The 15,497-nt window shown below is 38.5% G+C and overlaps 2 protein-coding genes across 2 annotated transcripts in view; one reads left to right on the forward strand and one right to left on the reverse strand.

Moving 5' to 3' along the window:
- The window catches only part of LOC139719781 (inositol polyphosphate 5-phosphatase OCRL-like), a 46,268-nt gene extending 42,065 nt beyond the window's left edge, over window positions 1-4,203 (forward strand). Inside the window, exons 21-23 of the mRNA XM_071631165.1 lie at window positions 1,320-1,447; window positions 1,910-2,021; window positions 2,881-4,203. Coding sequence (XP_071487266.1) covers window positions 1,320-1,447; window positions 1,910-2,021; window positions 2,881-3,035 — 395 coding nt within the window. The 3' untranslated portion in view covers window positions 3,036-4,203. The remainder of the gene's footprint in view (window positions 1-1,319; window positions 1,448-1,909; window positions 2,022-2,880) is intronic.
- Window positions 4,204-7,293: 3,090 nt separating this feature from the next.
- Window positions 7,294-13,681, reverse strand: LOC139719725 (uncharacterized). Its single transcript, XM_071631117.1, has 4 exons — window positions 13,672-13,681; window positions 12,459-12,617; window positions 10,211-10,464; window positions 7,294-9,488 (listed from the first exon to the last, which is right to left on the reverse strand). Exons 1-4 carry the CDS (start codon window positions 13,679-13,681, stop codon window positions 9,369-9,371), a joined length of 543 nt encoding a protein of 180 aa, XP_071487218.1. The 3' UTR covers window positions 7,294-9,368.
- Between the last annotated feature and the right edge of the window lie 1,816 nt (window positions 13,682-15,497).

Here is a 15,497-nt window from a genome sequence, read left to right on the forward strand (position 1 = left end):
ATTCTCATCTCAAAATTGTTTGTTTTTTAGTGCAAACATGGTTGGGGTCTTGAATCAAGACATATTTATCTAGCTTAGGCTTTTATGCTCTTTGATTACCAGTTAACACATTCACTGCTTTGAACCGTATCCGGGCAATTACCCCCAGAGTGCAATTACCCCCATGCTAAATACTGTCTAGTGGTGAGATTAGACCAAAGATTAGGGTTAGGGTTAGGTGTATGGTCAAGAGTTTTGGTTAGGGTTAGTATTAGGTTCAGGATTAGGATTAGGATTAGGGCCAGGGGAAGGGGAAGGGTCTGTGGTAGCTGTCCAGGGGGTAATTGCCCTAGACCCCTTTACTCCCTTCAGAAATTGGCACAGATGAACTGGAGCTAATCCTTGAATGAATAAGGATGAAATTTATTTTTGTACCTATCCAATCACTGTTGTCCCACAATTTCTTTCATGTGGGACTATTGCATTTTTACACGTAAATGAATATGTCCGACTTGCTTACACAGCAGCTACAGTGTAAGTGTATAGATACAATAATACTAATTATTATACATACAAGCCACTTTTTCGATACAATAAAACCATGTATCAATATTCCTGCAAGGGGTTTACTTAATGACGTACAATATTGTTAGCATAATACCTGTCCTATGCATTTTACATTACCCGTATCAATGGAGAAAAGGAGTACAATATTGTTTCCAATATTGTACTCTGCTGTCAATATCGTACTCAAATGTTTCTTTATACGCGCGCGCGCAGTATCGCGTCCTCGCGTAAGAAAGTGCAGTGGCATTGCGCGATGAGGTTGAGAATGCGCGCAGGGGTTGAGAAATGCGCGATAAGGTTGAGAAATGCATGCCATTACCGTGCGTAGATACACGTACGTATACAAGTTGAAAGGTTAGATTTTGTAAACAATAAATTGGTGAGTGAAACCCTTTTTCATTTTTTTTTTCCTTTTTGAAAATTGAATGTGATGTTGTAGTGGAAAGTGGTTTGTATGTATAATTATAATAATACTGGATTTCTTTCATGGTATATCAGATATATTGCATTCATCAACATGAATATTGCACTCGTCTTCGACTCGTGCAATATTCATGTTGATGAATGCAATATATCTGATATACCACTCAAGTGCATCCAATATTATATAAGTATAGGGTTAGAAAGATGAATGATGCAACAGAGATAACCTAATGATGATCATGTGGTCTGAACATACACACATCACTCTATGAATGATACTGTACTGATGAGTCTCGTGACAGTTTAAAATCAACCGCACAGTGTCATGACCCTTAACCTTTAACCCCCAGCTGGCAACATCCACTCAGTAGCGGAGTCTCTTCTGGTGTTCCTGGCCAGCCTCAGGGAACCAGTCATCCCGTACAAGTGCTACCAGAAGTGTCTCGACGGGGCCAACAATTTTGTGCTGTGCAAACAGGTTAGTAGTGCATTGATTTTACCCTTAACATGTGTTGTTCAAGATGGTCCAAATTATACTAGCCTAAAAAGAAAAAGAAGTTACAAGACAAAAAGAAAGTTAAAATAAAGTGAACTTGTATCATGAAGTTATTTCAGGATCATGTCTTTTAAATAAAATGAGTGTAAAAAACCCTGTAATATACAGTTTTTGATTAACTACATTAATACAGGGCCCCGTCTTATAAAGCCTTCAAATCAATCACAAGTCCCCAAATCAATCGCAACTTGCATTGAAGCCCTCAAAAAACTTGTGATTGATTTCTATCACAAGTCTTTATAAGACAGGCCTAGGTTACATTTGACCATTGACTATTCATTGGCCCACAGAACAACCCCCCCCCCCCCCTTAAAAGCATCCCACAGTCTGTGTACAGTACACGAGACTTGAGGCCTCATGGCCAATTTCTCCATCTCCTCCTAGATCATGAAGCAGCTCCCGAAGTGTCATCGGAACGTCTTCAAGTACTTGACGGCCCTCATCAGGGAACTCCTCCTGCACAATGACGACAACAAACTGGATGCCAAGACACTAGGTGAGGTCCTGGGGCCTGTTTTATGAAGAGTTAAAATTGATTTATAGTTGATTTCAACTGTTAGTCTAAAGCAGCCTGCGTGGTAAGGAAATTTAAAATTGATTTTATCTTTTGATAAAACGGGGTCCAGGTCTGCTATCTCTTTGTACCCTCTCCTATAAGAACCAGAGCTGCTTGGTCTCCCTGATCCTGCTGGGAGCTCTTTGAAAACACATGTATCTCCTATAAGAACCAAAGCTGCTAGATCTCCCCGATTCTGCTGGGAGCTCTGTGAAAACACATGTTTTCCTTTAACCTGTTGAGGACGAGTCCCAAATGTATGCGGGCAGGTGTCTATGGGAAATGCGTATTGTAGCAAAAATCAAACCATCCTCAACGGGTTAAAGAAGTTCACCCCAAAAATAGATTAACTCTCAAAGAAAGAGAAAAAAATTCCCCACAGAACATTCCAAAAATGAATGGTGCAATTTCTTGTATATATTTGGGCAGACCACTTCATTGGGTGTGCACCCTGCTCTTTTCGAGGAATAAAGCGGGATTTTTTTTACCTGCATGAGTTGTGACTGTCTCACACACGGGACTTCGATGACAAAGTATTTTCACCTCTTACTATTTGATAAAGGGGATGGCATGATAACACACAGCATTGCTCATCAAGACTCACAGGCCTCAAAGACGAGTCATTTAATTGCAAGGCAGAGACTCTACTGTCCTAACCACTTCTTTGCCTAGCTGTTCATTGTGGAAAACAGATGCACTTTATTAATAGCTTAGAATTTTGCCTCATACCTATGTGATGATAGCCATCTGTTACCTTATCCCTTATTCTTTTCTCTCTGTATGTTTTTATTTATGACAGCAACCATCTTTGGCGAACTCTTCCTCCGCTGTCCTCCGGAGGATCGCGAGAAGGAGGAGCAGGCAGTGAGGAGTAGGACCACAAATCGGCAGCAGATCACGCGCAAGAAGGCTACTTTCGTCTACCAGTTCATCATCAACGAGTACGATGACTGATATCCACGACCTGCTTGGGGAACTTTGTACTTCTGTTATTTGGAGGCGCAAGTGAGCCATCGACATTTCCATTTCGTGTGATTACATGAGGACATCAGAATGGCGAACTTTGAAAATCATTGAAGAATCAAGGGATACTAAGTGTGGTGAATCTATTCATGAACTATCATTGTACAGTACAATTTTCCTGGTAAATACATTTTATAGTTCATATTGCGTAACCGTGAAGGACTGGCAAGCCAGTAGACCAGAGCGTAATATGATTGTTGATCGAATTGACAACAGAAAGAAACAGCCTAGTTTTTTGGCCCCAGCTTGTAACAATCTTTCAACACAAAGTGACGTCAAGTTCAGGGGAGGTGTTCCAACATGAAATATGGCAAGAATCCTCAGAAATGAATCCTGGTACGATGGTGTAAGAGCTTACATCAAAAGCATTCAAAATGCAAGAGATGGCACATAAATCCTCGGTACATGAGTTTGATTCATGCTCATGTTTGCATGGCGATTGTTTGAAGCACATCATCTCCGTGGTAAAGTGAAATTGTGATGGATAGAAAGTTTGAAGCAGCTTCTCCTTACTTGATGTCTCTGACAGTTTCTTCCTGATTGTTGTAAAATCAATGTAATGAAAAAAATTCACGCCAAAACGACTGAAATAATCACCATTCCAAGTTCTACGTTTGGACTGGCATTCACAAGATTCCAGCAAGGCTTCAGGTTGTCAGAGCAATGACCTTAAAATTAGGGTACAGTTCAGTGGACAATGTTTGAATTAGAAGCATTGTGACTGATTATGAAGGCCAAATAGGCAGTAATAATGGCACACATTTTCCTCTTCAGTGGTGAAGTGTTGTTCATTTCTTTGTGCCTTGGCAAGGATTGGCCACTGCACATGAATAGCATTGTCAATGCTAACAGATACTGCCAGTCTGGAAGAGTCAGGCAGTCTATGAGCTCACTGTGCTCTTTTACTGAATAATCTTAATCAACTTTAATTCCTGAAGGCTTTAAAGGTGTAAAAATAAAATATTTCAGGAGTTTCAGTGGTGCAGACAAATCGCTTTCCTCAAATCTGTCCTTTTTCAGATCAATGATGGGGGCTATTTGTGCAGCAGAATACTGTAAAACATGATATATTCGTGGCATGAAATTTTCGCGAATTGTCACTGGCGTTCAATGCATATAGTGTAGACAAGGGATTTTGCATGAATATTAATTTCGCGAATCTTGGTGCTCGAAAATTAAAATGCACGCGAACATTTCTCATTTTACAGTATTGAGAACAGCATCCTGTAGCTTGGATGCACAGACAGTCTATGTTAGAACTATGGCATATACACCAATTGAAGTCCACCGATGGTAGAACATTTGCATTAGACCTGTGGATGTATGACTGAGTTACAAGCAGTGTGTACTCTGCCTGGGCCAGTCAAAGGCTGTTTAACAGAGCTGTGCCCAATTCACTATTCACATCACAAGTACACATAGGATCTCTTTAAAAAGGAAGAACTTATATCATCGCAGGACTGAGGAAACAGATACAGGGTATGAAATGATATCAGTGCTTCTATGGGGAGGTCAGGGGAATGCCAAGGCCTAATGAAGTTTACCATGGAGACTATGTGTATTTTGAATGGCCTTACCTTGGGAGTTCTTGGTATGTATGGGCTAAATATTACATGATTGTATTGAGGGGGCAGTAGGAAGGGTTGCTAAAATCATTTTAAAGCTGCATCAAATTTTTCTTTCATGGACGTACTTCCAGAAATCTCTTAGTTTTAAGCTGCTTTAGAAAGCATCATGAGGTGTAAGTATGGCATTGTAAATAGGGCTGTAGGCTGTGTGTGATTACACTCTAAGTGATGATTCTTTAACCAACAATGCAGTCTTACAGTGGTCTGTGTTCCAATCAAAATGGTGAATGCAAGCAGCGTTGTAGTATAAATGACTGGAAATGCAACATTGGTGGGGAGGAAGAAATTGTTGGTGGGAGAAGGCAAGTAGATGTGTGCAATCGGGATGAGGTGTGCTTTTTACAGATTTAATTCTCATCGTGTTAACTAGATGCTCTATGACTTGTTATCATTTAATGCTAATCTGGCTTTCCTGTCTTGTAGGAAATAACATGATAATGCCTACGGTTATTTCATTTTTTTTTAATGTTGATCTTGCTCAAATACATTTTCTCTTTACAGATACTTTCAATACAAATATTTTCAATAGAGGTTATACCGAGTAGTGCGAGATAACCTGTCAAAACTGACGAATTTGGTGACATACGTAGTCAGCAGCGGTTATAAAAACTGACCTCTGGTGTCATTCTTGGTCAAATGAATATCAGCTAGGCTATTATGAGTGTACTAAAGTAGAATCTTAACCAAGTCTTCTCATTTTTAGATCTGCAAATCACTGTAAACATTTGTGGGTTTGGTTTTGTTGTTCTTATTAGTGGACATTGTTATGTTACTTGATATCCAGGACAGAAATGTGAAATTGAGGTATTCAAAACATTATCTTATTTACGTAACAAATGAAGATGTCATCACACATTCAGCCTAGTTTCCACGTGAGATTATCTGATTAAAGAAATAAAAAAGGCAAGAAAATGCACCCCTTGATTTTTTCTTCATTATAAACCATTATTCTCTGTGCTCACTCTATCCTCTCAGCTGTAATATTTCTGCCGATGTGTAGTATAATGTATCACAACCTCACACTGTATAGCAGACGGTTCTTTAGTGTTGCACTTTGGACGACGCATGACGCATGGGGACTAAATCAATGTTCAGTACTATCAATTCAGTCTTTATTTTGTGTTTGTGAAAAACAGCTGAGCTGATGTGATTGTTGTGTTGTGATGATTTTAACCTTTCTACAGGGAGAAATAAAAAAACTGTAGATCTTCAATGCCAAATGTGAACAGTAATGATCACCCAAAAGTGTTGCCATTACATGGAAATGTGTAACAGGTATCTATAATCTGCTTCTTCCTTTTGCTGTGGGTAACTATGTCAGCTGTGTAATCTTTTCTGTTTTAGCTTTCAGTGTAAAGGCTTCAGGGAAAAGGTATTGTCGTAATTCGTTCAGATTGGCTAAAAATGAATGCGTAAAGGCAACAATAGAAGGAACGAGCGACGTTCTTTTCCTGTTCATGCTTCGTTCAGTGATGTGACAAAATTTGAACAAATGTTCTGGAACAAATAGAAGAATAGAACAATAATTAACAAAACTGGTGATTTGAATGAAGACTTTGTGTGGACTGAAAATGTATTTTATCATTGTTATTGCTTGTGTCGTGTTTGGTCAGGTCTGCCACGTGCAGAAAAAAAGAGGAAAATCCTGAGAAGAAAACAAAGAGGACTTTCTTGTCAAATCTGTGGATAAGAACATAATGCTATCATTTCCTGTAGACAAGAGAGTAAGTTATAATCTTATTTTATGATATAAGAAATCATATTTTATTTCGATAATTGACTTATATACAAATGCTATTTATCTAGTTAGTAATTGCTGTAGTACTGGACTACATTCTTCATAAATTTTTTACACATGGTACTATGATACAATATGACCAAGCTAGACTTGTGTAAGTTGTGTGTAATATGCGCTGATTCCGAGGACTCTTAAAAAAGTTCTAGAATCAAAAGGATCACATGTATAGAGTGTAGCAGAAATGAACTGCCTTTATCAAGGAATGATTAAAAGATGATGAGAATCAGAAGGTAATAATTACAAATTGTTTGTTTTCTTGTATGAATATTGTTTTCTTGAGTGAGGGAATGGGAGTGTAAGCATTACATAAATATTGCATACATTTTGAAACTTCGTTCAACTCCATGCATTAAGTCGTTGCCTGTATTTTACAAAACATTCATCAAGTATGTCTTCTGTCTTTCACAGAGGTGAAAGTACAGTCCGACCTCTCCTATCCAGCCTCCCTTTAAATGGATTTGTCTATTATCAGGATGCAATCTCGCCATGATTTTTTTTTTTTCAATCTAATGATTACGGGGAAAGGGGATTTCAAACTCAAAAATAAATAAATACTACCCAAGATCACATGAATTACATATTATTCCCAACATAATCAACATACATTCACATCAAATTTACATCTAAAATAGCATGCATTCAGACATCAACTACCCCCAAATTTGTGCGGATAGCAAAGAAAGAATCCAATGTACGCTACCTGCAATAAGTTACATGTAGCTACCAATGGGGGAGTCTCCCATATCCGGCCAAATCCCTTATCCAAATAAGCGCTCGTCCTGACATGTCCGCATAGGAGAGGTTGGACTGTATATAAATTTTAGTACAGTGGACTCCCATTGTAACAAGCACGGTCATAACGAAATTCTGGTTACAATGAAGTAAAAATCAGGCCCCAAGTCCGCAGCATCATCCACTTCATGTGTTTTATTGTTTATTTGTTCAGTTATAATGAAATTTCGATACAACGAAAGAAAACTGCCGGTCCCAAGGACTTCGTTATAATGGGAGTCCACTGCATGTGCATTAAGACTGCCACTCTTACTGCTTTCTTCAGTACAAAAAATATGTTCACTTCACATTTGAAAAGTGATGACAGCAACTTACCGTCAGCAAGTCTTTTCATGCTTAATTTTTCAGCAATTTGATCTGGGCCCAAGTACATATTGTAGCATGTAACTTTTGAAAATCTAACATACATGTAGTTGACATAAACAAGTACACAATTGTATTGCACAATCAGGAATTTTAAGTCATTACCAACAACAGCCCCACAGACACTCATTCCAACAGCCATGACCCAGTCATAGATGCAAATGATAATGTTCTAAAATGTTACGTAAAGGGAAAACCCCGTAAATAACAAGACTTGAGGAACTGCAGACTGTTCTTTTCTTTTTGCTAAAAAGTAAAGGGTGGTGTAAACACAGTAGTTTGTACTAGTATCTTGGAACAAGCCACAGGTTTGGAAAGATTGATACATTTTCTGATTTCATGTCTTAAAATGGGAGTGCACAATGCAATAGATCAGTACACATCAGAATACAACTCGCAACACATCAGTAGAAGGGCTAGCACTCGCATACTGCAATGAGATGGTGAATTTCTTCTGTTTTCTTTAAAATGTCTGCTTGAAATGCTGTTCGAACCTACTAGAATTCTTACATGTACATGTACTATAGCTTCTTACAGGCACAAATATTACCTCGATTACTGCAAAGAAAATGGGACTAAGCCAACTCTCACTATTACCAATTTCTCATCCTATTAAATATCTTTTTTTAATTAATTTGATTTTTTTTTTTAAAGGATGTTGTGTGACCTGCTTTGCTTCAGAAAATCAAGATTCCACCCACAAATCAGCATAACTTGCTTGTCTTCAACAATATTCTGATGTTCTTGCTGATTGCTCACAGTGTTATACAACATGTTTCAAATAATATTGTTTACAGTGGAAAAAAAAAAAAAAAACTTTTCCACCAAACAGGGTTACCACAAATTGCACATAAGTGTATCATGCAATAAAATTCTTCACACTGATTACTCATATTTGATGAGGTAGGCCCAGCACTCTGTGCAGTCTAAGCTAGAAAATTTTCTGGTTTGGTTCATAAATCATCTTTTAAACTTCACATGCCTGCACTTGGCAAGGTTATTGTACATGCAGTTAAAAGGAATTTACAGTATATGTGATGTTCTACTATGCAGTTGATGTACATTTAATTGCAACACATGCAAGACAAAAACAACAAGTTTTAGTAACATATATTGAATATATCTGTCCCTTCAGCTCTGTGCCAACTAGAGATTTGTTGTTGTTGTTTTTTTTTTTCTTTTCACACCCCTTACTCACTGACTAACTGACCAGTGTCGGGTGTGGCACAAATGATGTTTGATCTTTGTCCATTTTTACATTACCTAGACCAATCAAATGTATTCAGTGATTACAGCAAGTCATCACTTGCTACATAATTTTTCCCAAACTATGACCACTGATCAGGTTGCACAAAGATAACTAGAACACCTGAAATACATTCAATCTCTTTCTCTCACAATCTACATGTTTATATCAAAGAAGACATCAACATGTACACATAAATTGTACACAAGAAAATGACTTTGTGACCAAAATTAAAGTTCCAAAAAAAAAAAAAAATGATTAATAGCACCACATGCCCAATTATCTGTTGGTAATCATTACAAAGTTTCACCAGTGTTCAATATTGCCAGGCACACTGTCAATATTTTGTGTCGCCAATGTTCTGTCTTTGTGTCAAGAAAAGCCACATTTGTAACTGGCAGAAGCTACCGCTGGGGCTGTTGCTAGCTTCAAAGTGTTCAGGAACCATTGGAAGGGAATGATATGTCCGGCAAGTAGCCACTCGTGGCGATGATGTCCAGCTTGTTGTTAATGTTCTTGATGTCATCAGAAAAATGTCGCATGCTGTAACATACATCCTGCATAAGCAACAAGGACAAGACAGAGAGAGAGAGGGGGGAGGGGGTAGAGAAAGAGACTTACAGAAGATGCAGCACAAATTATGTTAAAATGCTCAGGACATGAATGCACCAAAACATAAGCACATATCATTTGCAAAGTGTATAATTTAAATACATATAAAGTTATGTGGATTGTCATAGGCTGGTGTGATATTTAAAAACATGCAAAGTGCCTGTCTACTATGAAATTATTGGGTATCACAGTGCAGGCCTACATAACACATTCAACAAATATGAACATTTGATTCTTTTGCTCCTTTTTCGGTGTAATAGAATGAGAATGTTTCGTTACTCATATCTATAATAGCCATTCATATGGCTCATCCACATCAATCATAAAATGGTATAAACCACACATACAATGAACATAACATTCTACAAAGCAAGAAGCAAAGTAACCAAGACCTCATTGAGATGCATTATGGTAACTAACAAATGTCTGCAAACAGAAAACAAACCAAATTTTATGCAAGAGTGTAACCTCCCCCCCCCCCCCCAAGAGAGAGAGAACAATAAAATCAATACCATTACAAAAATGGTACTAGTAAGCTAGTAAGTCTTTTTGTCTCACATGCATGTATGTACCATAAAGCCTATTTACTGCATGTTACTTTCCAACATCTCAATTAGTGTATATAACCAACTGGGTCTTGTTCCCTACTTTTGACCACTTGACTGACCTGAATGACCATCTGTGCTTTGGTCAGCATCTGGTTGGTGCCACTAAGGTCCTTATGTCCAGCCTGGATGGCCTGGGCCACTGCCTCATGGACGTTGGCCTGTAGACTGATGTTCCGCTCACGCAGCTTGCGGTGGAGCAGGGTGTCGTACTTGGGCGGATCCAGCGGACAGACCTTGGCCAGCTGGGAGGCCGAGGAAGAGGATTTGATGGAGGACTGACTACCGATGGACGGTGATCTTGAGCCACGGTCAACTGGAGTTTCGAAGGAGAAGTGAACAGGTCAAGATCAGAGCGACATTCCTGATTCTGACTCACAGTTTGCTTGACTGAAGTTATACAATTTAAATAGTTATATTTATATACAATTAACTGCGACCAGCCCCAACGCGACAGTATAACTGTGTACAAGGAGCGCCCCGGGGTTAATACAATTAAACTTGCTTTTACCGACCTCGTATAGGTTGCATAATTGCCTAAGTCGAAGGTCTTTCCAAGTCTTCTTCTCTTTATATTCTATTGATTTTTATCCCTCATAAGTCGAATTTTAAGTCAAAGCTATTTCTTCAGTCCATAAATACATTTGACCTGGGCAAGGTTGACTGCAACCCCGGGGCGCTCCTTGTACACAGTTATACTGTGGGAGCAGTTGGGTTGACTGTATACACAGTAAAGAAAGAAGAAAATAAAGGAGAGTAGACCTATCCTGGAAACAGAGGTTTATCAGGATCACTACAAAAAATTTACTTATCTGTTCCTTGTGATTATAGCCACTTGTCCTGTAATTTTAATCCAAATCCATTTGCATTTTTTTTTGTTATTTTGCAAACAGACAGACAAACTAACCAACAAACCAACCAATGCTGACAAAAACAAAACCTCCTCAAAGATACGGTAATACAGAGTACTGACGACACGAAAATGTTTAAACATGTTACTCTCAACAGAGATGCTGTGTTTCTGCAAAAAGATCTTGATTGTCTTATTTCTTGGTCGAACAAGTGGCTTCTTAGGTTTCACCCCAAAAAATGTTGTGTTCTTACGGTTGGCAACCAAGACAACTTGTATGATTACACTATGAATATTGGAAATACTGTACATTACCTTTCACACGTAGATTCATGCAAGGACCTAGTAGTCACGGTTGATTCTAAACTTAAGTTTGAACGACATTTTCAGGAACAAATAAACAAAGCCAATAAAGTTATGAATTAAAAAAAGACGCACATTTGTTTATCTAAATAAAGATAATTTTTTATTGTTTAATATATATAGCTTTGGTAAGACCTCATTTAGAATACGCCCATGCGGTATGGAGTCCTTAATTGAAAAAAAAACATAAATGTCCAACGGAGGGCCACAAAATTAGTACATGAAATAAGATCTTTATCTTATGAACAGAGATTGAGGCACCTCAGACTTTCAACTCTAGCATACCGCAGGGCGAGAGGTGACATGATTGAAGCTTTTAAATTATTTCATAAATATGATCAGGAAGTAGTGCCTGATTTGGGTTTAATAAAAAAATGCACAAGACTCAAGAGGACATAGTAAAAAGTTATATATTTTTCGATTACATACGACTACAAGAAGAAACTCATTTTACATGTGTATCAGGAAACCATGGAATAGTTTACCAAGAAATTTAATAGATGCACCCAGTGTCTTCAGTTTTGAAGCTGGTTTGGATAAATTCTGGGACAATGAACCCATAAAATTTACCGGTAAGTTCGACGTTACGCCACATGGTCATGACCCAGTTCATCTTAAGGACTAAACCTGAATCTGAATACAGAGGCTCAGCCTGCATTCAGAATCTTCCACAGGTATCCAAAGGTAGGTATCAACTCAATTACACATAGACGCTATATGCTTATCGACATCAGGTAGGTAGAAGATTAACCGCAGCAGCGACCCCAACACATAGGTTACAACGCCCCGAGCTGGGGTTGTAGGTAGAAGATATACGGTATGTGTAAAGATTCTTTTAAAATAAGCACGCTTGAATCGCTCTGTATTCTCCTGTTGAGATGGACTTAGTGCATGTCACAAATTTTGATGCCCAGAAATAAGGTCATTTCCATTTCAGAGTCAACTCGAGTTTTGAATACAATTTAGTTTTGACCCAACTGATTTTATATTTCGTAGTGTGATATAGCTAGCTCTTCCACTGGCACTGCCCGTTCCATATAAAATTTAAAGCAAGAAAAGGTCGTGCTTGACTACGTTTTTGTTTTACATTAGATTACCTTTCAAGGGAGGAATGTTAGACTGGGTGGGAAAGTGATACTGCTCCGCTCTAGCTCGAGTTTCTTCGTGGTCACCCTCACTGTCTGTCTCCGAGGCCTCACCCTGCACCACCACACCCATCTGTCGGAGCTCCGCCCCGATGGTAGGGTTGCCGGACACTTTTCAAAACACAATCTTTTTACAGAAATGATACCTTACCTGTGTACACAACAGCGTTCCAACTGCCGAAATTCGTCTTTTTCACGGTAAAATTTCCCCAAAAGCGTAAATTTCCGAGTTAAACTGACACCAGTTTGGTTCAAAATGATTGGAATATTAATTAGATTTCGCGCGTGCTACGTGCTCGAGATCGGTGTTCAGATTTGGCCAATTCACGTGACTTTTGGGCGGAGCTATGTCAGGTAATGATCTTGATCGAAGTCGTTTGTTTACTTTTCTGCAATACTAATTAAGATTAGTTGACATAGTTCGGTACCTACAGTTCACTCCTCATTGTAACCAAGTATTCCAGATCGGCAATTTTCTTCTTTTATACCGACCTTTCTCGTAAACTTATAGCCCATACCGGTGGATGTGAAAATTAATCTTCATTTCGTAGTAGTAACCCAACTGCGAGTCAAACGTGAAGCATGTTCCGGCTGCAGATGTGTGTTGTACACTGTTGAGCGATAGGACTTGGTGATTCGTAAGTGGTGGCTTTGCCCCTAAATTTCAACTTAAAAATGAAAAGCAATTTCAATTTGAATAAGTGCAGATGTTGTTTAGTCGTTGCCGTATTATGACTTGCAAAATTTGGTTCATAAAAAGATCTCTTTCTGTCTAGATCAAGATTTTTCTTGATTTGGTTAATCGTGAACCCTTCCAGAGTGTGACAACTGATGCTCGGAATGAAGGATTGGGGACTTGTGCGCAAGTGTAAGCGCATTGGTTTATGTGCATCAGCAGTATTAACTACGGACGGGTTTACGATGACCGAATCAAGAAAAAATCATCAATATGGTCAGAAAGAACCATATGAAGAACCAAATGTAACACGTCATGAGTTGTTTACAGTTGAACTATATCTGTACGAGCTCAAACTGAAAATTAAATCAAATTTTCAAGTTGAATTTCACGGGCAAAGCTACCACGTACGAAGCACCATATTACTCCGCTGTCAGGCTGGCCGAAGTCAGTTGTGTGCGGGTGAATCGGGTCCGTTGCTCACTGTACCTCCGTTCATCGCATCGGCGTGCTTGTGTTGCGTGCGTGCGTCATTCTTCCGGACTGACTGGCCAGCTAGCTGTGTGTGTAACGAAAGTTTCATTTTTAGTCAACAAGCAAGACGTTCCGTCGTCCAATTTTTCCTCTCTCCTCACCTTCTACTTCCTCCTGACCTATTCCTCTGCTTCCCTTAGTACAAACATGGTTTTGACAGTATCGAGTCTATATTTAGAGTTGTGGTTGCCCCAAGCTAGTACGAGTTGCTCAGTGCTGTTACACAAGCCCCGTACCCCTTTATATTATTCACAAGAAACGACAGATGAAACTGGTGATATGATGGCAACATTAACATTGATTACAGCTAGATGAACTTCGATTTTTTTTAAATCTTGTCACGTGACAAATTAGCACTATACTCCATTTATCTTTCTTCACAAGATAGAAATATGAAACGATAATGGCGATATGAACAGCCTCAATATTTACCCTCGTTGTAGGGAGGTATAATGAAGAACGATTATATTGAAATCTGCACTTATATAGTCATGTAAAAAGGCCTTCTATTACTAGTTAAGTATCAGTCTGAAAAATCATAATTTCTGAGTAGGACTTGTGTGACAATTCAACGTTTCATAGTAACCTCCATGGATAACAACCAAAATACACAGCTATGTTTTGATTAAATTGTCCGTGTGTCAGCATTTGGTTATCATTAAAATCAGCATCGCCGATGACTAGGCCTATATACTTGTACATCTAGTTTCACTCTTCACAAAGAACATCTATTAGGAAGACAAGAATATGTTTGTATATGCATGTAATACCGTTTGAATGCACCCTAATTGAAATGTGTTATAACTCTGCCTATAGATGCAAACTAATACACGTCCTTCCGGCTCGCTTGTGACCTGTCATCTCGCCTTGAAGGGTGTGACTTTCAGCCAGGGCCTGACGGCAGCAGGAGTGATGAGGCTACGGAGGGCAGTCCATCCTCCCGCCAGGCGATGAATTCTGGTGCGTCTGTGCTTCCAATGGCAGATCGTCGTGGAAACGCTAATGTGCTGAGATATCTACAGTTTATCCAAAAAATAAATAAATAAATAAATAAATAAATAAATAAATAAATAAATATATATATATATATATATATATATAATGGAAACTGATTTCGCAAAGGATCGGGGAATACTAGTTATACTAATGCGAGTGTACAGCTATTTCCTCCATTTTTGGAACGAAACTTCATTTGTTTTTCACACAATATGCTTATCAAAGCAAAAGAATGTCAATATGGAAAAAATTCCTTTTATCGCGTATAATGAGTTAATCTCGAATACTATTGTTGTGTATTGGAATCAGGTTCCTATACTACGCTGCAGAATGACTTCTGATACACACATTCGCTATTTAAGTATTTAATCAAATCTCTTCTAGTTCTAATAATATATATCATGTATAACTTCGAGCGTCAAATCTCATATACACTTGAAAAGTACGACTCACTCGATACAGCCCCTATTCAAACACACAAAAAATGATCAACATACAATGAAGATGACAATGGGGCGGGGTCTTGAAGTTGAACAGGGATTAGTTTTGGCATGGAGAAGGTATACATCCATTAAGGGGGATTAGACTCAACATCAATTCCAAACAATGAATGGGGGAAGGACAAAATGTTTGGTGTTCATTCATTGTATTGATCTAATGGTCGTAAATCGTGGCCTTGCTACTTGCAGATGAAACAAAAACCCCGCGGTATTAGTGTTTCAAAATACTTCTTATATAGATGTGAACTATGCATGGATAGAATAACTATTGTAAAATTTAAACTC

The sequence above is a fragment of the Diadema antillarum genome, unplaced genomic scaffold (genome assembly GCF_040938485.1).
Source record: "Diadema antillarum isolate AM-2024a unplaced genomic scaffold, OU_Dant_1.0 scf00000114, whole genome shotgun sequence".
Taxonomy (NCBI): Eukaryota; Metazoa; Echinodermata; class Echinoidea; order Diadematoida; family Diadematidae; genus Diadema; species Diadema antillarum.